Consider the following 25,056-nt stretch of genomic DNA (forward strand, 5'->3'; position numbering starts at 1 on the left):
AGGCCAGGCTCAGGCAAGACCCAGGGGCAGCAGTGACCTGGTCCCAGAGGGCCCTGCAGGTCCGGGGCTCAGCCCTTTATTTGCTGATGGTAGGGAGGGGAGGGGGTGACAGGACGGAGGGACTAAGAAGCTGGGGCAGTGGAAGGCACTTGGGAGGCTCAGGGAAGTGCCTATTCTGTCAACGAACATTTCAACCAGTCTGTGCAGAATGTATTGGCTGAATCATTTCTGATTCAGAAGAAATGATTCATTCAAAGAAATGATTCTTTGGACAGAATCATTTCTGTCCAAAGGGAAAGATTTTCTTTCTTGGCTCTTTCCAGGGTGTAACCACTTGACTTCCAAGTTCACCCCTGGTAGCCAAAGGGGCTTTCATTCTCCTTCCTTTTGGAAAATTCCCATTTCCCTGTGTTTTCCTACCAGGACCCTTCCCATAAACTTGGCAACCTGTGCCATCTCTATTTTTCCCTGTCTATGATTAGGTGTATCTTACTTCCCAGGCTTAACCACACAGTAGGTGTTTAGTAAATAATGGCGAGATGGAAGAATGAATGGAGAGATGAATGGGCGGGTGATGGATGGAAGGACATAGATACATGGATGGACGGCATTCCTAATTAGGCAACTGGCTTTAGCAGAATATTTCTTTAAGAGTAATCCCCAAAAGCAACCCAGCCAGCCAGATGAATGTGGGCCCTGGATTCACCCTTTCCCTTGTAATCTCAGAACCAACAAGAGGGGCTGATGGTTCCAGACCCCAGAGAAGCAGTATAGTCCAGAAGACACTGGGGCCCTGCTCCAGGGAGATGCATTTGTGGGGGCGTGGCTGACAGGCGGCACTCACTGAGGGTGTATCTTGTAGAGGGTGCCGTCCACGCCCACCGTGGTCCGGAGTCGTTCCACCTTCTTGTTCTCCCGGAGGCGTGTCAGGATGGCCGCCAGGGCTGCTGCACAGAGGTTGGCCGAGCGGAAGGAGACGATGGTACAGACATGCTGGACGGCAATGCAGTCAGCCTCAGATGGCTCCAGGCCCAGGTCCACCAGGATCTCTCTTGTATTGGCAAGGCCTTCTTTATACCTGGCCAGGGGACAGGAATGAGCAGACCACACTTCTGCATCCCATTGGTATCCTCCCGGGCGAACAAGCTTCCCCACCTCTCAGGATTGTGAAAATTAACAGACAGGCCCATAGTAATAACATAAAAATAACAATATCAACATTGATAGTAGCAGCTGCCACTAACTGAGCAGTCACCATGAGCCAAGTACTTGTCTAAGGATTTTACACGTATTAACTCCTTCAACGCTTACACAAATCCTGTGGGAGGCACCGTCATTACCCTATCGTACAGATGAGAGATGTGAGTGCAGAAAGGGTGAGTAACTTGCCCATGGCTGTACAGCTAGTAAGGGCTAGCTAGAGCCGAGATTTGAACTCAGCAGTTAGATTCTAGCACCCACACTTTTAATCACCCTGTGCTACGCTGACTTTCACAGAAATTCTGTCCCTGCCTAGTTCTGCATAGACATAGATGCTGTAGGTCAGTGCCACACGGCTGAGCTCAGAATTTAAACTGATCACAAAATCAAGGCAATACCAGGGTTACTAAGCCTGAGAAGCAGGACCCTCAGATGTGCTGGATGGCAATGCAGTCACACAGGAGCCAGTCGCCTTCACCTGCAGCCTTCACCAGCCAGCTCCCCATGCGAGAGACCTGTGTGTAAGGCCTCAAATCACCACATTCAAAGCCAGTTCCTGATGGGAGCAGCTCAAGAAGGCTCTGCTATCACAGGAGTTCTGGACTTGGATTCCACACATGGGCTTAGTGTCCAAGGATGCCCTGATATTGTAAGCAAACTTTGTGAATATACATTTTCGGGGCTAAGGGTCTAGTTCTCAAAAGGATCTGTGATCCTAAAAATGTTACAAGTTACCACTTTAAGAAGAAGGCAACAGAACATGGGAAGAGGGTGGCCCTCTGACATCAGAGTCCTTCTTGATGAAATCAACAAGAACCTCTCATCTGGGTCACGGCAGACATTGCTAACCCTTCTGAAGCCATGACCAGATCTGAAATCCTCCTGGTGAAGGAGGAGGATCTAGTCCCTCCTGCTGTCCTATCACACCGAGCACCCCACACCTGGGCCTCCCATCCCAACTCTCCACGGAGCCAAGGCAGAGGGACTTGCTTACTTCTCCATGGCAGCCACGTGCCGTGTTTCAATCTTGCCCTTAGTGTGGAGAGCAGAAGATTTCTCACCGCCGAACAGGAGGCCAGCCTTGGCCATCTTCAGCAAGATAAGCCTGACAAGCTCTCCCAGGTACAGGCCACTGATCATCTTCTCAAACCTGCATGTTGGTGAACAGATCAGTGGACGCAGCCCGTTTGATTAAGCTGCATCATTTCCTGAAGATCAGGAGCCACTGCCGCAGACAGGAGCAGATGGGAGAGGGCTGAGCTAAGATTCCCTCCCTCTCACAAAGTGCTGGATGGCAAGAACTTTTGTCTCAAATCACCCTGGCCATGTGTACCATTCTCACATCGAGCATAGGGACTCTCAATTTCATAGACTTTGGGTATTTTCCCAAAATCACTCAAACATAATGCGACAAGTCAAATTTCACACTCAGATGCTTCCCACTCCTACATCAAGCTTCTGTCCAAGAGAGAAAGATTCTGTGCCTGTGAGACGGGCTTGGACAGCCCCAGAGACGCTCTACAACAATGTGGATTTAAGATCCCCATGGCTACCTACAGCTTTACTCCAAGTCTGCACACCAACAATTCCTAATTGTTACCCGGGCAGACTATTAAATATTATTATTATTATTATTATTATTATTATTATCATCAGAGACAGGGTCTCGTTCTGTCACCCAGGCTAAAGTGCAGTGGTGCAATCATAGCTCACGACAGCCTCCAACTCCTGGCCTCAAGTGATCCTCCTGCCTCAGCCTCCCACAGGTGTGCACCACCACACCTGGCTAATGTTTTTATTTTTGTAGAGGCAGGGTCTCATTATGTTGCCCAGGCTCGTCTTAAACTCCTGGCCTCAAGTGTTTCTCCTGCTGTGGCCTCCCGAATCCCTGGAATTACAGATGATTACAGGCGTGAGCCACTGCACCAGGCCTAAATATAATGCTTATTTTCCAAACACAATAAGACCCAAAATCAAGAACAATCTTGTCATAATCTACCTTATATAGTTCATTATAAAAAGTCTCAGAACAGGCCAGGTGCAGTGGTTCACGCCTGTAATCCCAGCCCTTTGGGAGGCTAAGGCAGGTGGATTACAAGGTCAAGAGTTCAAGACGAGCCTGGCCAATATGGTGAAACCCCGTCTCTATTAAAAATACAAAAAAATTAGCCAGGCGTGATAGTGCATGCCTGTAATCCCAGCTACTCAGGAGGTTGAGGCAGGAGAATTGCTTGAACCCAGAAGGCAGAGGTAGGTAGCAGTGAGCCAAGACTGCACAACAGCACTCTAGCCTGGGCGACAGAGTGAGACTCCATCTCAAAAAAAAAAAAAAAAAAAAGTATTTGAACATTAAAAAAAAGAAGACAATCAAAAGAAATTTAGGGTGGATGTTAAGGAATATAATATATATACATATTTTTTGAGACAGGGTCTTGCTCTGTTGCCCAGGCTGGAGTGCAATGGTACAATCACAGCTCACTGCACCCTGGACCTTCCCAGGCTCAAGTGATCCTCCCACCTCAGTCTCCTGAGCGGTTGGAACTACAGGCATCTGTCATCACACCTGATTAATTTTTTTTTTAATTTTTATTTTTGTAGAGACTGGTCTCACTATGTTGCCCAAGCTGGTCTCAAACTCCAGGACTAAAGCAGTCCTCCCACCTCAGCCTCCCAAAGTGCTGGGATTACAGGCATGAGCCACCAGGCCTGGAAAGAATAGAATTTATTTTAAGTAAAATGGAAATGGGTGAAGATGATAAAATTCAAAAAATGGACGCCACATCCTTGGCACATGACTGCTCTGGGTCACTAGAGCATGGGCATGTGCCTGGAGGAGGTGCCACCAAAGAGGAATGTGCTTCCTGGGTGGGCAGTTCTAGCGTTTGAATCACTCCTAGAAGGTGCTTGAAATTCACCCGCATGTCTTGACAAAATGATTGATTCCAGGGCTGGGGCTAGGAAAGTGTGACATGAGCCGGGAACATCTTACAGTGCCAGGAAATAAGGAAGTACTTAAAGAGTGATGGAACATGTCAAAAGGACACAGGAGCCAGCTTCAGGGGCTTCCTTTGCCCAAATCTGAAACAATTGGAGCATCAAAATAAAAATGGACAGCAAACATGGAGGGAAGGTCCTGCCAGAGCCCCCACCTGCTGAGTGATGAGGCCTCCGAGAAAGCAAGGCGGCCGGCAGACATGCGAACACGAGGAGTTCGGCTGCGCCTGCCTTCTCCTCACTGCCCAGGTGTGTTCTGCGGCCATACATCCGAGTGCTCTTATCTTCAGTGCCTTTTATGCACATATGTAACCCAGAAATACTGACTGAATTAGAATTAGGGTTATTAGGGTTATGACTTAGGGAAATCTTTCAATGTCATTGGCTCCTATTTCCTCATTTGTCAAATGAAACTGAAATACAAGCAATGCCTTAGAAATTTGTTGTAACGGGGCCGGGCATGGTGGCTCACGCCTGTAATCCCAGCGCTTTGGGAGTCTGAGGCAGGAAGATTGCCTGAGCTCAGGAGTGCAAAACCAGCCTAGCCAACATGGCAAAACCCCAACTCCACAAAAAATACAAAAATCAGCCAGGCATGGTGGCGCGTGCCTGTAGTCCCAACTCCTCTGGACACTGAGGTGGGAGGATTGCTTGAGCCTGGAAGGTGGAGGCTGCAGTGAGCCAAGATCGGGCCACTGCACTCCAGCCTGGGCTAGAGAGTGAGACTCCATCTCAAAAAAAAAAGAAAAGAAAGAAAGTTGTGATGGATAGCTAGTCACAGCTGGAGAGCCTTCCAGGCAGCCAGGGGACCTGAGTGATTGGGCCCTGCCTGATGCCAATGCCCAGATAACAGCAGAATGGAACTCACATTTGCTTTCCCGGGTTGAGAGAGCCGAGGTCCAGCTCCCTGTCGAACTCGGTGCGAATGTCCTCCAGGGCCCCATCGTCTCCGAAGGCCCCCCACTCTGTGTTGATGCACATCCTGCCCTCATCGCCCTCCACCAGGTCAATGTTGCTCATGTCCTCCATGTAACACGCATTTGTGCCAGTTCCTGAACCAGGGATCAGAGAGAATATGCAGAGAGAAGGCTCCCAGCTGGGCACAGACAGAGAACTCTTGACGGCTGGGGAGTCCTCCTCAATGTACCACAAAGTGCTTTTCATGCCCTGGGGGCTGGCTCTCGCTGGGGGAAGCAGCTTGGGCAAGCCCCAAGCACATGGGGAAAACAGCTGACATGTCAAGTCTGCACTTCTCAGGGTGCTCAGGCTTTGCGGTTCTGAATGGAGTCAATTGTGAAGAAGTCTCCTGATGAATATGGATGAAAGCTGACGAAGCGCTCTTACAAGAGGATGATATATGAAGCTAATCTTGTAAATATTTTTTTCAGAAAATCACCAACCCAGGGTAATTTTGAAAATTCTTTCCCTAAGCTACTTAGCTTCCTCTCTATTTGGTACTAAAAATATTCTTTACTTATGGCCTGCCACAAATTGTTTCTAGCAGAAGCTGCATGCTTATCTTAGACAGTGATTAGCTACCACCTAAGAAAGCAACACTCCGTTATGCAAAACACAAAATCGCTCCAAGGAAATGCCTCAAACACTTGAGCGCTGGGGAATGACTGCAAGTGGGCACCATCTTTTTGGACTCTTTTGGGAGGATGGAAATGTTCTAAAATCGGATTGTGGTGATGGTTACAAAACTGTATGTTTACTACAAATCATTGAATCGTACACCTAAAATCGGAGGACTTTTATGCCTCAATAAAGCTATTTGAATTTTCGGGTTTTTTTTCTTTTTTTTAGTATCTTTCCTTGGCTGATACTCTGGTGTGAGTATTTTAAATGCCAACATGGAAAATGAGAAATGTAGAAAAACAGAATGTAATGTTTGGAAAAAGCTTTTCTCAGAAATGCACAGACACTGTTTAGGCGTGGCCCCCCAATCTGTGGTTACCAGACACAGCCACAGTGACAGACGGGTGCCATGACTGGCAAAGGCCTGATCCATCCCGAGGCTCCTGGAAACAGAAGGGCAGATGTCCCTCAGCTTTAAAGACCTGCCCTTCGGGAAAGCCAGGCTGAGGAGGGTCTTGAGGGACATTAAGAAAAAGCAATTCAGAAGAACTCTCCCCAGGAGAGGTAAAGGAATGGGAAAAGGAGAAGGGGATATTCAAGAACAACCTATAAGTCAGAGCCATTCAGCTTTACCGTACCCCAAATGCCTTCCCACACATTCCTCCAGCAGATCCCCTGGCTCTGGTGTGGAGACCGCCCACTAGACAGCCCCGCTGCACCACGACCTCCCGGTCCAGAGCTGCAGTGCACCTTGCCTGACAGTCCAGCGGTCTCCTGGATGGTCGCCCTGCTTCCACTCTTGTCCCCAGTAATTGATTATCCACACAGCAGCCAAAATAGGCTTTTAAAAAATGCACATCCGGCTTGGCGTGGTGGCTCATGGCTGTAATCCCAGCACTTTGGGAGACCAAGGTGGGTGAAATCACTTGAGGTCAGGAGATTGAGACCATTCTGGCCAACACAGTGAAACCCCATCTCTACTAAAAATACAAAAAATTAACCAGACGTGGTGGTGGGCACCTGTAATCCCAGCTACTCGAGAGGCCGAGGCAGGAGAATTGCTTGAGCCCGGGAGGCAGAGGTTTCAGTGAGCCGAGATGGCGCCACTGCACTCCAGCCTGGGCGACAGAGCAAGACTCCGTCTCAAATAAAAAAAATAAAATGGGCATTCATTTATCCATCCCCCACCCAGAGTTCCCCAGTGCCTTCCAGTCTCCCTCAGGGGATAAACCAGTGACCTTACAGTGACTGTGTCCACATCCTGTGCAATCTGCCCAGTCTATCCACTCCCTCACTTGAATGGCCTCCGACTCTCAGCCTTCACTCACCTCATCCAGACACCACTTGGCTATTGGGTTCCCCCAGGACCCCCTCCCTGGACCCCTTCCCATCTCCAAGCCTGTGGGTGTCCTCTTTCCTTTGCCAGGGACTCCTTGCCCCCGGACCTCTACCTTGCCCCCTGGTTTGCATCACTGAGGTCCCGGCTCAAATGCCATCCCTCAGAGAGGCTTCCCTGACGCCTCATCTCACTCACAGTCACATCACTCTCTTTGGTGTCTTTTTTTCTTTTATCACGCTAACCACCACTTGAAATTATCTTAATAGTTTAGGCTCTCTGGGCCTCTCACCCACCTCCCCACTGAAAGTTCCCGGAGCACAGGAACTCCCCACTCAGAACCCAGTGCCAAGCCCAGGGCCCGGCACACAGCGGGTGCTCAGTAAACACTTGCTGAATGATGGATGAATGGATGAGTGAATGAATGAATTTTTCATGTCCCTATGTTGCTTCTCCTAAATAGTGTCAGTGCCCTTCCCGCCAAATTCACTCATCCCCAACAGTCCCTTCTGCCCCACCCTCAAAACACCAGTCCAACTGAGTTACCGATGATGACACCAACTTCGCAGTAGGGGTCGTCATAGGCACAGGTCATCATGGTCCCCACGGTGTCATTGACCAGGGCCAGGATGTCCACGTCCATGTCCTGCCGAACACAAGGCCAGAGGGCATCAGCGGGTGGGAAGGAGGTGTTTCCCTCCCTCCTTCCCCACAGAGGCAGCGGGCAGGGAAGGTGGCTGCTGAGACATCCATAGATCCTGCCTGCTAGGCCTGTCTGAAGGAGGAAGACCTCATCAAGGTTCAGGGTCTAGGAGAGAGAAAGAGCCGACGGGAGCTGAAGCGGGAGCCCGTCCTCCTGCTTTGCGGGTGAAGGCCTCTGCAGTGGAAATATGAGGGACAGGCCACCAAGACTCCAGCCCTTGCTTTTTGTTGTTGTTTTTTTTAATTTAAAAAATTTTAGTTTTTAGTCTATAGATAGGGTCTCATTATGTTGCCCAGGATAGAGTGTGATGGCTGTTCACAGGTACAAACATAGCACACCACAGCCTCAAACTTCTGGGCTCAAGTGATTCTCCTGCCTCAGCCTCCCGAGTAGCTGAGACTACAGGCACACATCACACCCAGGTTTCAACCTTTGTTTGTGGGACCCTGGGAAGACATCGAGGAAAGCATGTTTATCCTGGGAGCAGTGGCATTTCCAGGAGAAAACACCAAAGTCCTCATCCACGGGGACATCTCAGCCAGCAGGCACAGACTCGGCCAAGCCCTCCCCATGTGTGGCTTGGTGACTTCCTGTCTGGATTTCCTGTTCTGCCAAGTCGGCTTGGCTTATTGCACCAACATCCCCCAAAGTTTGGAAGAACATTTTAAAATAAAATGAGAGCCAGGCATGTGGCTTTTGTCTATAGTCCCAGCTATGCAGGAGGCTGAGGTGGGAGGATCACTGGAGCCTAGGAATTTGAGGATGGAGTGCCAGGCACTACCAGCCTGGGCAACACAGCAGGACCTCATCTCTTAAAAAAAAAAAAAAAAAAAAAGAAGCAAAATGAAAACAATAAGGGAAAATGCAGGCTATAAAAGAATAAGATCCCAGCTTTAAAGAAAAAAAGACTGGAAGGCTATGCAGCAAAACATGCCTTTTGCTGTCAGGGTAACAAGCAATTTGGGTTTGTGTACTTTTCAGCTCAGCAAGGAGTGGGTCTTGCTTTCGCAGTAGTTTAAATTATTGTAAAATACATTCAACAAATAGGGATATTTAATGGACAGAGAGTGGACAGTGAAATACAGAACGAGCCTGGAAAGAATATGATCTTTTTGGCCTCAGAGAGGAGGGCGTGCAGGACCTACACACAGCATTAGATCTAACCAAGACCTCCGGAAGAGGGCTGTGGCTGCTGGGGAGGCCCAGGGATGAGCTGGCCCCCTTTCAATAGGGATTTGTGCAAGCTCCGCCTACCAAGGCTCTGTGGGTTCATCCAAGTTGGCCATATCTATACTACAGTAGGACCTTTTCTAAGAGCAATTCCTTCTCTGATTCTCCCTCCAGGCAGGCACCATATGTGACCCTTCACCCCACCCCCACCCCCTCCAACCCAAGAGAAAGGAACTAGGGCTGGGAGAGCCTCTCACACTGAGGTGAATTCCTCACCTTGTGTCTCCTCATGGCTTTGGTCAGACGGCTCACCACATCCGTGTCCTGAACTCCTCGTGCCTTAAACTTCTTTGTCCATGAAAGCAGGACACCCTGGGAGAAGATTTCAGGTCCAGTTTGAATGAAAGAGGTGCTGAGATGTGCAATGTGCAACTGAGCTGCAGAAACTTCATGCCTACATGCATCCCCCATGGCCTTCTCTTCTCTAAGCTGAATCCCCCCAATTTTTTAAAACATCACTTCTGCAGCCTTTTCTAATAATTTAAATGACTATTATTCTCATCTGAGTGGTTTGAAATATATGGTAGCAGAAGGAGTAATTATTGAAAAGTTAGAGCTCTTGGATTCATGAGACATTAGACAAGCCGTTTAACCTCTCTGAGCCTCAGTCTACTCCTCTGCAAAATGGAGTCCCTCCCTACCTCTCTCAAAGGAATGCTCTAATGAAAACACCTGGTGTATTATACATGCAGAACGCATGGTTTGCCAGGTCCACAGAACAGAACTAACATGGTGGAACCTTGCAGACTGTCTCAGAAACTTAATTTCAACTTAGAAAACTGATTCTCAACCAGGCAGAGTGGCCCGCACCTGTAGCCCACCTACTTGGGAGCCTGAGGCAGGTGGATTGCTTGAGGTCAGGGGTTCCAGGCCTGCCTGGGCAACATAAGACCTCGTCTCTTAATCAGGAGAAAGAAAGAAAAATGGTACTCAATTCGCATTATCAATCATTGCTTACAAATGGTGTTTCCTGAGTTTCGTGTCTGAAATCGCAAATAATCATATAACTTTTCAGACTGGAAGAGAACTTGGAAGTTAAGAGAATCGCCCAAGTCTTTTCAGTCAAGAGCAGCTGACCCAAGCTCACAAACTTCCTGACCACACCTCCTCCGCTTCCCTCAATTTATGGATTTTAAAACCCTGAGACTGAGAGAGGGAGGAAATTGCTCTGAATCTCACCACGAGTGAAGGGCAGAGCCCAAGCAGAACGCAGGTCTCTGACTCCGGACCAGCCCTCAGGCTTTTTCCCTGCACCACAGCGCCGCCGTGTGGTAGCTCTCCCTAACTTCTGCCCTCATAGGCTATGACAGCATCCTTGCCTCCCCGGACAGAGCCGGAAGAGATGCACAGGGTGGCTTTCTTCAAAAATCCCTGTTGCAGGGAAGGTGGATGGGGGAAGTGAGGGATACACGCTTGTGACAAAATGTTAAATTAAAAAGGCAATTACATACAACTGTACATTTTCTTTTTGTCTCAAATATTTGGTGACTGGAATCAACCATAGATTTCCTAAACTATAGATACAGGATAACACTTGTGCTTAATATAGCTATGAGTGAAAGAAAAACCCACAATTCTAGTGGTGGGAATAGTTGAATGTTGAGATAAGTGGTGATTTCTATTTTCTTCTTTAAACGTTTCCATTCCGTCTCTCTCTTTTTTAACCTTGAAAAAGTATTACCATTTATTTTATTATCAGAAAAACATGCACACACACACACATACACACACAGAAAGAAATTTTTCTTTGGTTAAGACTTTCTGTTCCCGACTGGATTAAGAAAATGTGGCACATATACACCATGGAATACTATGCAGCCATAAAAAAGGATGAGTTTGTGTCCTTTGTAGGGACATGGATGCAGCTGGAAACCATCATTCTCAGCAAACTATCTCAAGAACAGAAAACCAAACACCGCACGTTCTCACTCATAGGTGGGAACTGAACAATTAGATCACTTGGACACAGGAAGGGGAACATCACACACTGGTGCCTATTGTGGGGGGGGGGGGGGGAGGGATAGCATTAGGAGATATACCTAACGTAAATGACGAGTTAATGGGTGCAGCACACCAACATGGCACATGTACACGTGTGTAACAAACCTGCATGTTGTGCACGTGTACCCTAGAACTTAAAGTATAATAATAATAATAATAAATTTTTAAAAAGACTTTCTGTTCCCTCAAAAATAAGAATTAAAAAAATGTCAGGCTGGTCTCGAACTCCCAACCTCATGTGATCCGCTCTCCTCGGCCTCCCAAAGTGCTGGGATTACAGGCATGAGCCACTGTGTCCGGCCTCTCCTTGATATAATTAAATGCCCTTCCTTAGTTTAAATTTTATCTGAAAAATCTTTATTGTGATATGACACTAAATGGGTCAAAATGGGCCGGGCACAGTGGCTCACCACACCTGCAACCCCAGCACTTTGGGAGGCTGAGGCGGGAGGATCACCTGAAGTTAGGCGTTCAAGACCAGCCTGCCCAACATAGTGAAACCCTGTCTCTACTAAAAATGCAAAAATTAGTTGGGTGTGGTGGCGGGCGCCTGTAATCCCAGCCACTCGGGAGACTGAGACAGGAGAATTGCTGGAACCTGGGAGATGGAGGTTGTGGTGAGCCAAGACTGCACCACTGCACTCTAGCCTGGGCAACAGAGCTCAAAAAAAAAAAAAAAAAAAAAAAATCAAAATGTTTTCAGGCGCCTGCTGCCATTTTCAATGAGGTTCTAAAGTGGTGTCTTTCTGGAAAGGCACTATGGTTGGGGAGTTTATGAGCTTGGGGTGGGCTACTCTTGATTGCGGCTTTGTGCAAGTCACTTAACCTTGCTGAGTTGCAGTGTTTCTCAAATACAGAATGAAGATAATCATATCTACCTCATAGAATTGTTTGGGGGATTTAACAAGATAATGCGCATAAAGCATTTGGCACAGTGTGAGGCACAGTGTCAAAACCCAAGGTATGTGTTTTTATCGTTATTATTGAGAAAGATGTTGGTGGGTATTCAACATAAATAAATGACAAAATCCTGGATGGATAAACCATACGTTCACACCCTCCGCTGCCAAGCTATCAAGAAAGCATGTACGTTTAATTCTCAAAGTTGAATGAATTCTCACAGAGCTTGAGAATTCTCTTCCTCCTTCCTGGATTCTCTGTCGCAGAGCTCTCGAATAAGAGCAGCTGGCACACTCCTTCCACCACCCACACTACAGGATCCAGCCAGGGGCCTGATTCCCGAACCCCTGACACACGTCTACTCACTCCTGGGACCTCTCTCTGCCAGCCGGCTCCACTTGGCCTCACCCAAACATTCCCTGAAAACTTTTTTGTATGTTTTCTTGTTGTTGTTTTTTGTTTGTTTGTGACAGAGGCTCGCGCTGTCACCCAGGCTGGAATGCAGTGGCGTGATTTTAGCTCACCACAACCTCCACCTCCTGGGTTCAAGCGATTCTCCTGCCTCAGCCTCCTGAATAGCTGGGATTACAGAAGCCCACCACCAGGCCCAGCTAATTTTTGTATTTTTAATAGAGACAGGGTTTTACCATGTTGGCCAGGCTAGTCTTGAACTCTTGATGTCAGGTGATCCGCCCCCCTCGGCCTCCTGAAGTGCTGGGATTATAGGCATGAGCCACCGCACCTAGCTGCTTGTTTTAGAGATGGAGTCTCGCTTTGTGGCCTATGCTGCTGGAGTGCAGTGGAGTGATCACAGCCCACTGCAGCCTGGACCTCCCGGGCTCAAGCAATCCTCCCACCTCAGCCTCCCAGAGTGCTGGGATTATAGGCATAAGCCACTGTGTCAGGCCTCTGGAACCTTCTTTATATTATTTTCTCAATCCTTTCTTTATAAAAGAATGAAAAAGTAAAACTCAGCCTGTCCGCTGTATAGATGATGGCAAATTCCCACGATGGAATCAAATAAATGATTGACACTTTCAACTGTGAGATAGTTATCAAGCACCTATTAAACACAACACACTGTGAGAGACCTTGGTGGGGAAATTCTGTGCCCTTGGCGGGCACTACTTGCCCTCCAAAAACCTCTGTTGAATTTAGGGATAAGATACAAAAGCACAAAGAGACAAGTAATCCAGGGACAGTCACCACAGCCTAGCAGCTACTGTGTAAGGCCCAACCACAGTGTTGGACACTTTACAAATGCTTTGCCTAAGTTTCACCTCAGCCCAACAAGCAGATATGATTATCTGCTTTACAAATGAGAAAACAAGGCGGGACACAATGGTCCATGCCTGTAATCCCAACGTTTTGGGAGGCAGAGGCAGGCAGATCACTTAAACCCAGGAGTTTGAGACCAGCCTGGGCAACCTAGTAAGACCTCATCTCAACAAAGAAAAAAATAAAAATAAATAAAATTTTCTCAAAGAGAAAACAAGAGGCTCATGAAATTAAGGAACTGGTCCAAGGGGACACAATTTGTCCTGAACCATGATTCGCAGCCATGTGTGTGGAACGTGGAAGCTCATTCCCTTTCACTATTCCACACCAATAAGTGACTCAAATATCAAGCACATCCCAAGGAGGCCCATGTGACTGTCAACTGGGCATCATAACCAGAAGGGCCAGGAGGAGACTGATCAGCGTCCCCAACCCAGACAGGAGTGGCCCGGGGAGACTAGACTCTTCACAGAACGTCCCCTTATTTGCTGTCTTTATTCACATAAGATCAGGTTAGCTTCCTCCTGCTTACAGACTGAAAACTGAGACACACAGAGATGAGTTACCAGGAACCCCCGCCTGGCAGGTGGCACAGCTGAGACTGTGTATCCCAGGCTCTGTGTCTGCTCCAGAACATTCTCACTCCAGTGTCCCCATTCTAATCCTCCTCCTGAGGGCTCATGACAGGGAGAGAGTCCCCAGCCTTCCCACGCTGCTTCTAGTTGGCTATGTCAGTGGTCCTAAGTGCAGGCCTCAGGCAGCATCACATCTCCTGGGAACCTGTCCGGGAGGCGAATTTAGGGCCTCCTTGCAGAAACACTGATTCCAGTAGGCCCAGCAGTCTGTGCTTAAAACAAGCCCTCCAAGGAATTCCTCACACCAAGGTTTCAGAGTTACTGAAAAGCATTCCACTTTCCCGAGCTGTGCCCACGTTAATCATAAAATCAAGGCCACTGCGTTAACAAGTTCTTTGCCTCACGCTGATGCCCCATCATGAACAAAAAGAAAAGAAAAAGACAAACAAGAAAGCTCCTGCTGCTCTCTCCTGCGCGCAGCCTGACTCCCGCCCGTGCCTGCATTCCGCAAGCCCCAACTCCTGCACAGCTGCTTCCCTCCGCGGGCTCTGGCCTTACCTCTTCCAGTTTAGTCTGTCGGCAGGGGAAAGAAAAAGTTAGGCCAAGGGGCAGTTTCTTATGCTTTAAATCTTTGGTCTTCATGAAATCTGCCAGACAGTCTGCTACATATTCAAACAGCTGCAGAGAAGAGAAAGCAAAGGACACGGGCTAAGGTGTGGTTTCCCCACACACAGATGCCACCACCTTCCCTGCTGTCACAGGAGCCACCTGCCAGGTACCTCTGTGCCGTTCCCGCGGATGATTTCATTGGGCGTTGGGTAGAACTGACTCTCCATCTGCACATGTCGCTTCCCTTCTTCAGCGACTTGCACCTTCAGCACTCGAAACTTGGACCCTCCGAGATCCAGGGAAAGGAACTCCCCATTTTCTATTAAGAAACAAATTCAGTTTCCGTTTATTGAGGGTCTACTACAGATACGGCAAGCTCTGCATTACAGGTTGGACATACAATCAACGTCATCAAATCTTACAACCACTAGGTATCATTATGCCCATTAGCCAAGGCTGAGGACTATGGCCATTTCTCAGAGCCCTCGAGGTAAGGCACAGAGCTGAGATGTGAACTAAGTCGGCCTGACTCTGCAGCCTGAGCCCAACCCACTGGCTCATGCTGCAGGAAGGTGCATTTCTGCTGGAGAAGGCCAGTGTGAGCACAGTCCTTGCAGGTGGTATGAGAGGTGGCTTCGACAGTGGAGCCCATCCTGGGATGCCATCACCGGGAAGACAGCGGGTACTCCCAGCCTGGGGAAACTCGGATAAAGGTATGAGGGGAAGGCAGGTGTGCAGCAAGGAGCAGACAGCCTGCTGCAGCCAATGATCCTATGGGCAGAGGGAAAACACTCCTGGAGGGGAGAGGAGACAGGGACCAAACAATGGCCCTTGAGGTGCCAAGGATGCTGAATTTTTTAGGCCAGAGCCACTCCAAAAGGAGAAATTGGAACACGACCCAGCCCAGCCCAAGACAGATGCCATTAATTGAAAGGTGGAGGCTGGGTGCAGCGGCTCATGCCTGTAATCCCAGCATTTTGGGAGGCTGAGGCAGGGAGATCACCTGAGGTCAGCAGTTCAAGAACAGCCTGACCAACATGGTGATGCTGCTGCTGTTGCTGGTCTATAGACCATAGTTAGAGTAGCAAAGGTGCAGCCAGCTCGATTTTTTCGTTTTTGTGGAGACATCTGGAAATTCTTACCTTCCCAGATCAGCCGCAAAGGAGATGATGGAGCGGTTTATCATTCGGTGAGGGAATTCAGGGAGTTAATCCTATGCAACTTTTATTAGTATTTATTATGCACCAAGCAAGACGGTTCTTCCAGACGCTGTCTTGCTGTGTAGGAAGTAGGGTAGATCACACAACCTATGTCCACACATTTACTGAGCATCTACTCTGTGCTGAGTAACATGAGTCAGGTGCTAGGGATGTGCAGATGAAAGACAATGTGCTCCCTGGGAAACTGATCCGAAATACAGGCACATAAATCAGCCATTTCCATATAGCAGGACCAGTGCTCAGATTGTGAGAGGCACAGGGAGAGATCCCCAGATCAAAGCTGGGAGTCAAAGGCAGCTGGCTCTCCAGGGAGGGGACACAGAGCTGAGTGTTGAAGGGTGAGCAGGAGTCCGGCTGCCAGGCTGCGGGGAGCGGGGGTCAGGGGGAGGAACCACGGGCAAAGGAATGAGAGAGCATCCAATAGGAGTGAGTGTGCTTTTGCCAAAGGAGGGCAGTTGTCGCAGAAATGAGGTTGGAAGGTGGTTTTCAGGTTAAATTTGGAGGGATTTGGAAAAGCTATCCCACCCCAAGGATCTCGGGCTTTATCTGGAAGGTGAAAGGGAGCCGCAGAAAGATTTTAAGCTAGGGAATGCCAAGATCTGAGATTTTGGGGACAAATGCCTCTAACATCAACCAGAATAGACTGAGGGTTTAACAAAAGAAGAGGCTGCTGTGCTGCCATCAGACGGGAGGGGATGTGCTGAGACCTGGCCAGCGTCGGTGCGGAAACTTCCCACTCCCAGCACCCGCACAGCGATCACTATCAAACACCTCACTCCAACAGTGGCTCGAGGTGCCATTTCATGGAAGCCACATGGTGTGATCCCTTCTGTCTCTGACCCCAGAAAAAAGGAACCAGTGGACCCTGGGAGAGGGAGGACCTGCCCAGGCAACAGCAGTCTGTGGGACCTCGGGGTCCTCACAGACATCAAGAAAACATCCCCAGCCAGGCACGGTGGCTCACACCTGTAGTCCCAGAACTTTGGGAGGCCCAGGCAGGAGAATTAATCCCTTGAGGCCAAGAGTTCAAGACCAAACTGGTCAACATGGTAAAACCCTGTCTTTACAAAGCAAAAGACAAAAAATCAGCTGGGTGTAGTGGCATGCACCTATAGTCCCAGCTACTTGGGAGACTGAAGCAGGAAGATCACTTGAGCCTACGAGGTCAAGGCTGCAGTGATCTATGATGGCTCCACTGCACTCCAGGTTGGGCGACAGAGGGAGACCTTGTTTCTGAAAAGAAAGTAAAAGAAAAACAGCATCCCAAGCGGGGTAGATTCCTTTGGCCAATCCGCCTGCTCCAGAGGACCCTCCATGAGCTGCCTTGGACACCAATGGTTGGTTCCCTTCTCCTAAGTCACTGCAGGGGCTCATGCCTTCACTCCCTCCCCTTCCCCAGTGCAGAGTCTCCCAAAGACGCACGGTGGCTGAATGTGGAGATTCCTGGACATTCAGAGTCTCCAGGTGGAGGGGCTGGGAAAGTGTGTATTAGGAAACGCTCCAGGTTCCAGGCTGACGACCTCAGGGCTCCCGGGCTCACCCCCAAGGCCTATTTGGCCTTGGAGGCTGACTGGAGGCTAAGGTCTGGAACGGAGCCAGCAGGGGTCAAGCCAAAGAATCACAACCACCCTCACTCTTCCCATGCCCCTTCCATGACTGGCAGAGAAGGCTCCAGTATGAACACAGCACTTTCAAGGCACTTGATCCTGTCAGAACAGACCACTGCAGCCCCTTGACCAAAAGGCTGGGTGGTAACTAAGGCTCAAACAGGTAACCCCTTCACAGGTAGGTCCTGATGGGAGTAGGCAAACTCAGGACTTCTCTGGAAACTGCATACATTTCTGAGACAGACGCCATAAGGAATCAGGAGAGTTTTGTTTGTTTGTTTTGTTTTTGAGATGGAGTCTCCCTCTGTCGCCCAGGCTGGAGTGCAGTGGTGCAATCTCGGCTCACTACAAACTCTGCCTCCCCAGTTCACACCATTCTCCTGCCTCAGCCTCCCAAGTAGCTGGGACTACAGGCGCCCGCCACCACGCCCGGCTAATTTTTCGTATTTTTAGTAGAGATGGGGTTTCACCGTGTTATCCAGGATGGTCTCGATCTCCTGAACTTGTGATTCACCCGCCTCGGCCTCCCAGAGTGCTGGGATTACAAGCGTGAGCCACCACGCCCAGCAAGTTTTGTTTTTTGTCGGTAATCATGAAATTATACTACCAGCTCGCAAGAGCTATGGAGGACTTGGGACAAGATTTTAGAGATTTTAAAGCATGCCATCCACTTGATCTAATTAAATCCTGACAATCATGTACGGTGCCGGGATTTACCAAGAACACCTGGCTTATTAGGAACTCTGGACCCAGGGACCTCAGCACAACAGAATCACTGGCGAGATGCTTTGTGTGGTGAGAGGCTCTGCGGAGACGGGGATGGGGAGCTGGGCATCTTCCTGGCTAAGGAAGAGAGAGTTTCTATGACTTAGTTACTTTCACTTCTGAACCTTCAGAAGCAGCTAGGGCCAGGAGGCCACCGCCTGTCCCGTAGCCTCTAAATCCTCAAAGGCCACCTTCCCTTGCTTCTAGGGACACACCTTGTCTGTATCTGGAGGAGGGACCTCAGTCCAGGAAGCCAGGCGGACTTAGCCCTGGTGCTCCCCACATGACTCAGGTGCTTCCTCCCAGGGGCCCCAGATGCCCTGTCAAGGACGCGTTCCAGCACTGTCGTCAAGCTGTGGCAAGGGCAGAGCCAAGATTTCAGATGTCTCTCTCCGAAGCTCACGTCCCTCCAGGACAGGGCACTGTCCACCCCTAGCACCTACCCACAAGTGAGGGCACAGGGCCTTTCCCAGTGCAGTGTCCCAGGGCCTCTCAACCAGCAGAGCCAAGCTACCTTGATCCAGGCATTGCTCCAGAGAGGTCCAGAGCGCAGCCAATTCCATCAAAGCCGCCTGAGAGTTCCCAAACCTCAGTCCCTGCTCTTGCCACACAAAGCATCTTGCCAGTGATTCTGTTGTGCTGAGGTCCCTGGTCCCTTGCGGCAAGAGCCCCAAGGCTCTTTCACGAACTCGGTTTGGGCACTGGGACCCTGACACGAGAGAAACCTCTTGATCCTTGGTGGTTCTGTCTGAACAGGGTTGTCACAGGAAATACGTGGCTCAGCAAGTCCCTAGCACCCCATGACCGCAGTGGTTGCTCAGTAAATGGCAGCCCTCTTTCTTTCTCTTTCTTTCTCTTTCTTTCTTTCTTCCTCTTTCTTTCTTTCTTTCTTTCTTTCTTTCTTTCTTTCTTTCTTTCTTTCTTTCTTTCTTTCTTCCTTCCTTCCTTCCTTCCTTCCTTCCTTTCTTTCTTTCTCTCTCTCTTTCTTTCCTCTCTTTCTCTCTTTCTTTCCTCTCTTTCTCTCTTTCTTCTTTTCTTTCTTTTTTGAGATAGAGTCTCGCTCTGTCACCCAGGCTGGAGTGCAGTGGTGCAATCTCGGCTCACTGCAACCTCCGCCTTCCAGATTCAAGTGATTCTCCTGCCTCAGCCTCCCGAGTAGCTGGGATTACAGGTGCATGCCATCACACCTGGCTAATTGTTGTATTTTTAGTACAAGTGGGGTTTCACCATGTTGGCCAGGCCGGTCTCGAGCTTCTGACCTCAAGTGATCTGCCCTTCTCGGCCTCCCAAAGTGCTGGGATTATAGGCGTGAGCCACTGCACTGGGCCAGTAGCAGCCCTTTTCCTTCTTATGGCTTCATCCAGAGGCTGAGAATGGAAGAGTTGGATTGGACCTCATAGATCCTCTCTAGAGAGTTCTAGGCCATTGTAGGCAAAACAATGTCCACCCCACCCCTCCACAAAGATGCTCATATCCTAATCCCCAGATCCTGTGAACATCTGAGGGTACAAGGCAAAAGGGAATTAAGGTTGCAGATGGGATCAAAACTGCTCATCAGCTGACCTTGAGGTTGGGAGATTATCCGGGATTATCTAAGCATGACTAATGTGATCACAGGATCTTTAAATGTTGAAAGGAGGCAGAAGGTCAGGCCAGAGAGGGACCTGAAGAGGCTACACTGCTGGCTTTGAGAACAGAAAGGGGCATGCCTCAAGGATGCAGGTGGCCTCTCGAAGCTGGAAAAGTCAAGGAAACGGATTCTCCCCTCAAGCTTCCAGAAGGAACGCAGCCCTGCTGACACCTGAATTTTAGCCCAGTGAGACCCATTGCAAACTTCCGTCCACCAGAACTGTCAGAGAATATATTTAATTGCTTTCAGCCACTGGGATTGTGGTAATACATCACAGCAGCCATAGGAAACAGATACATGGGCCATTTCTCATTCTACAGATGGGCAAACTGAGGCTAAACACTTGCCTCAGGTCACTAAGAGTGACAGAGCTGGGCCTCAGGCCCAGGTTTGTTGAATTATCATTGAATATGATTTCCACTACATCATTCTTGCTTCCATTACTCATACTCTATGGCCTAGAATTTAGATACCTAGGAGCCAGCGCCATTTATTACTCATTCGACAAATATATCAGGGCCTGGCATGCACCCAGCACTCTACTAGGTGCTGGGAACACTGTGGTGAGTGAGACTTTGGACCCATGGATTGAGTGGTTAATTTGGTGGAGACTCAGAGTGGGGACACTGCAAAGTGACAAGTGCCCTGACAAGCACCCAGCCAGCACGGGATACTTCCTAGATGGAGGCAAGGACCGCGACGCTGAGATGGAAAAGCCATGTTGATGCTCACGAGGGAAGAACACGGAGATGCTCCGGGAGGAGAGGGAGCAGATGTGTGAGGCCACAATGGGCAGAGAAGCCAAGGTGCCTTGGGGCTGCAGAACCAAGAGGGATTCAGCAGGACTGAAGCACAGAGGGGTGGGGAGGGTGGGACGGCAGAGAGAGGGCTAGAGAGAGAAGCCAAGGTACGGGGCAAACCTTAGGTACTTTAGATACCCATCAGCCAAGAGGAGCCGGGAACCCTAGCAGCGGACTACTGCACTCACCGGAACCATCAGGAATGGCCCTGACGAAGGTGGGCAGCATCTTCACCGCGGCCGTGGGGTTGGTGTCCTTCGCCAAGCCCTTCTCCATCTCTGCCCGGAACCGCCTCATGATGTCCAAAAGGGTGTCATCGGAGAGCCGCATGTGATACAGGAACCTGTCCACCTGGAACAGACACCGCCACCAGGGGGCGCTGCTAGGGGCCCTCGCCCTCCAGCCGAGGCCGTAACCCCCTACGTCCCTCAGCAAGCTGCGTCCCTGACTCTGGGGACAGCATCGAGATGTGGATTCCCAAAGGCTCCCTATCTGACCCCTCATCAGGCAGAGGACAGGGAAGGGAGTTGGGAAAGCAGAATGGAACGGAAGGCTGAGAAGGTGTGGAGTCACTCCACTGAAGGGCAGACTCAGGAGAAAATGATTCCCCCATTATTCGGATGACACAAGGGAGAGGCAGAAACTAAGAAGGATTCAGGGTTTCCGATTCCCAGTTCAGGACCCTCATCAGTGTCCCATTCCTCTCCACCGAAAAAGGCCAGCTAGAGCTTGAATCGTAAATTCCTAAACGTGGAAGCTTTCTTTCATCCAATGATGATCACGGATATAGCCAAATAGATTTCTCTTTGTTTATTGGCTGCTAGGAAGCTCAAAACTAAATTCAGTTTCCAAAAGCAATGTCTAAAATCTAGTCCTTTAAATTCCGCTCCCCCCCACCCAGCCTCAACCCTTTATTTGAGACAGAGTCTCACTCTGTTGCCCAGGCTGGAGTGCAGTGGTGAGATCTCAGCTCACTGCAACCTCCACCTCCCAGATTCAAGCGATCCTCCTGCCTTAACTTTCTGAGTAGCTGGTATTACAGGCAGGTGCCACCACATCCGACTACTTTTTTGGGTTTGGTTTTTTTTTTTTGTATTTTTAGTAGAGATGGGGTTTCACTATGCTGGCCAGGCTGGTCTTGAACTCCTGACATCAAGTGATCCACATGCCTGGGCCTCCCGAAGTGCTGGGATTACAGGCGTGAGCCACCTCACCCAGCCATAAATGTCATTTTGGTTTAACTGAGTTGTTGCAGTTAAGATAAAGCTGAATTTTTAAAGTCAGCTCAAATTGCTATTGATAATGAGTGGATCTCACTCATGTAACCAGGAAACAGGGACAGAAGACCATACCCAAAGGAGGGAAGTTATACAAATCACTATGGCTATACTCAGTCCTCTTGACAGGAATAAGTCACATCAGGGATGGCAGCAAAGCTTCCTCCCTCACACTAATTAACACTAATCAATTGGTGCTGGCAGTCTGGAGCCCCGGGCTCACTGGGATGGGTTACTGATGGGGGCAGGAGGAGAGACAAGGGCATATGCACCCCATCCTTGCCAGCCCTGTTTCTATACGGAGCACTCTCCACCCTCCAGGTGACAGGAGGCTCTATCCCAGGCACATTCCTGGTGAAAGGGCATTTTATCCAGGGTGAAGAACACGTGCTACTGTCTACAAAGTGCGTCCATGTATGTCACCTATTCTCATCGCCACATCATCCCTTTGAGGCAGCCACATAAGGCCAAAGTTCTTGTCTCCAAGTGAGAGGTGAGGGGAGAGGGCTGCAGAGCTGCGGCTATGTGGGACTGTAACATAGTCTCTAGATCCCTCACCCCCGTGGCCTGGCTTTGGCTCACAGCTCTGTGGGGGATGCATAAGCCTGACAGACAAATTACACCAAATGCACAGGGCTTACATTACCTTCAGGCTAGGACAGGGCCCCGGCCATCCGCCAGGCCTCAGAGGCTAGGACCCAGCTCAGTCCCATGACAATGAAAAGACCCAAGACACTGAAATGGTCCCACGGCTCCAGGGACTTGGGGGCCAGAGAAAGACCAGAAAATCATCAGACAGCCATTAGCAAAAAAGGACAATTGAGCTTTCAGCATATTTGAGAAAACAGGATGGAACCAGGTCAGGCTTCATTAAGGACTTCCTGCTCCCCTAAGGCTATTTATGACTAATTGGTTGGCACAGCCACACACAAACCAAGAAAACTGGATGCAAAGGACGTGACCCCAGTAACTAGGGTTGGGGAAGGGTGGGACGCTCTACGTGGGAACCGAACTTGATTCCTTCCTACCCGAAGGGCCCTCACACAGTGCCCCTGAACCTACTGATCATTTTTGCTTAGCCTGAGAGTATTAAAAACTCCAGGCATCCACACAATATTATCCCTTCTGTGTAAGTCCTGTTTTTTGAAGCCCAGTTGGGGTCATTTGTGACTGGGGCTTAACGGGGTCATCGAGCACTTGGTTTGCTGCTGCTCTTTCAGTAAGTTAAGGTTATGACCGAAAGAATGTCAACTCAGTAACAGTTTCTTGTTGATTTTCTGTATCTCCCACAGCACCACGAACAGTTGTTAGAAGGGAAAAGTGAAACATACGTTGGGACAAAAAGCACCTATTTTCAATCCAAACAAGTCACGTGGGGTATGTATAACCAGGGACACGCGTCCCAGGCACTAAGGGAGAGTATCGCGGCTGCAGAAAACCAAGCCCGCTTTTGGAGAGATGCACAAACCATCATGAGAGATATCTTCTAAGCAAGAAAACCAACCAGCAGTGCGTTTCACTTAGAAAGAGCAAATTCAAACATTCAAGACTCAGAGCTGCTGAATTACAGAAGGTGGGAGCTGGAAGGGTCTTAGAGGTCATCTAGTCCAAAGGTCTCACATTATGAATCGAGAGTCATAAAAAGATTCTGCTCTTTGACCCAGGGCTTTCATTTCCGGAACCTATTCTCAGGAAATAATCCTGACTGTGGAGAACCATGAATCTCTACCAAGGCCGGGTGCTGTGGCTCACACCTGTAATCCTAGCACTTTGGGAGGCTGAGGCGGGTGGATCACCTGAGGTCAGGAGTTTGAAACCAGGAGGTCGAGACCAGCCTGGTCAAGCTGGTGAAACTCTGTCTCAACTAAAAATACAAAAATTATCCGGGCATGGTGGCTGGTGCCTGTAATCCCCGCTACTTGGGAGGCTGAGGCAGGAGAATCACTTGAACCCAGGAGGCAGAGGTTGCAGTCAGCCAAGATCGCACCATTGCACTCCAGCCTGGGTGACAGAGCGAGACTCTGTCTCAAAAAAAAAAAAAAAAACTCTACCAAGGTTTATCATAGCAGTACTTTTATTTTATTTTTGAGACAGGGTCTTGCTCTGTTGCCCAGGCTGGAGTGCAATGGTGCAATCACAGCTCACTGCAACCTCAACCTCCCAGGCTCAAGTAATCCTGCCACCTCAGCCTCCCAAGTAGCTGGGACTACAGGCATCTGCCACCATGCCCAGCTAATTTTTGTATTTTTTGTAGAGACAGGTCTCTCTGTGTTACCCAGGCTGCTGTCGAGCTCCTGGAGGCAAGTGATCATCCTGCCTCCGCCTCCCAAAGTGCTGGGATTACAGGCATGAGCCACCTCGTCCAGCCTAATATTTTAATTATTAAAAATGTTTTGAAAGTATCCAAATGTGGCCGGGCGTGGTGGTTCACATCTGTAATTCCAGCACTTCTGGGAGGCCGAGACGGGCGGATCACGAGGTCAGGAGATCGAGACCGTCCTGGCTAACACGGTGAAACTCCGTCTCTACTAAAAATACAAAAAATTAGCCGGGTGCTGTGGCAGGTGCCTGTAGTCCAAGCTACTCAGGAGGCCGAGGCAGGAGAATGGTGTGAACCTGGGAGGCGGAGCTTGCAGTGAGCCAAGATTGCGCCACTGCGCTCCAGCCTGGGCGACAGAGCGAGACTCTGTCTCAAAAAAAAAAAAAAAAAAAGAAAGTATCCAAATGTCCAACAAGAGGGAAAAGGTTAAATACATGATGGCACATCCACTTGAATGGATATTAGGAAGACATTGTAATGATAATTATGATGATAATGAAGCAATCTACATAAGTGGTTACACTACAACAGTAAGTGAGGGAAGCGGTTCAGAACTGTATGTACCTTATCAACATAACTAAAAACATACAGGATGAAGAAAAACTAGGAAGGCTTCCACCCAGCAAATATGAAAGTGTTTGAGATTAAAAGTAAATTAAAGGTGGAATTATAAGTAACATTTCCACTTTTTGTAATGTTGACATACAGAGCTGTAAAAAATACACATTGAAAACCTCCCAGTTTTCCTATGGATGAACAATCTGCAGGTCAGCGACCAGGTCTGGCCTGGTACTATCAATAGGTCAAATCATGTCAATATATTGAACTGGAAAAGAATCTGTCAGAGTGGTTTCTATGTTCCTTTTTTCATTTTGTTTTATTTTTGTTTCCATGCTGGTATGGGAGATTTTTAGAAATTGTTCCAGGGTCTCAGTAGTAACCCTTGCAGGCAAGTCTGGCCCATGATCTGGACAATTCTAGAGGCAGGAAGCACAGAGACAACGAAGGGGACTCACTGCCCCACCGACGGCAG

General features: G+C 49.1%; 1 protein-coding gene across 5 annotated transcripts in view; it reads right to left on the minus strand.

Moving 5' to 3' along the window:
• Positions 1-25,056, minus strand: part of HKDC1 (hexokinase domain containing 1) — a 47,780-nt gene that overhangs the window by 20,073 nt on the left and 2,651 nt on the right. For 4 of the 5 annotated variants that reach the window (XR_012093987.1, XM_038009137.2, XM_007963226.3 and 1 more), the window contains exons 2-9: positions 20,615-20,777; positions 14,575-14,723; positions 14,354-14,473; positions 9,258-9,353; positions 7,655-7,754; positions 5,063-5,246; positions 2,195-2,350; positions 845-1,078 (exon numbers count right to left, since the gene is read on the minus strand). Coding sequence is in view for 4 of the 5 variants with exons in the window: in XM_038009137.2 (XP_037865065.2) it covers positions 845-1,078; positions 2,195-2,350; positions 5,063-5,246; positions 7,655-7,754; positions 9,258-9,353; positions 14,354-14,473; positions 14,575-14,723; positions 20,615-20,777 (1,202 nt within the window). In the remaining variant the exon portion in view is untranslated. The remainder of the gene's footprint in view (positions 1-844; positions 1,079-2,194; positions 2,351-5,062; positions 5,247-7,654; positions 7,755-9,257; positions 9,354-14,353; positions 14,474-14,574; positions 14,724-20,614; positions 20,778-25,056) is intronic. The other variant, XM_073019081.1, reaches the window with a different exon arrangement.

This window comes from Chlorocebus sabaeus, chromosome 9, assembly GCF_047675955.1.
Source record: "Chlorocebus sabaeus isolate Y175 chromosome 9, mChlSab1.0.hap1, whole genome shotgun sequence".
NCBI classification, from domain to species: domain Eukaryota; kingdom Metazoa; phylum Chordata; class Mammalia; order Primates; family Cercopithecidae; genus Chlorocebus; species Chlorocebus sabaeus.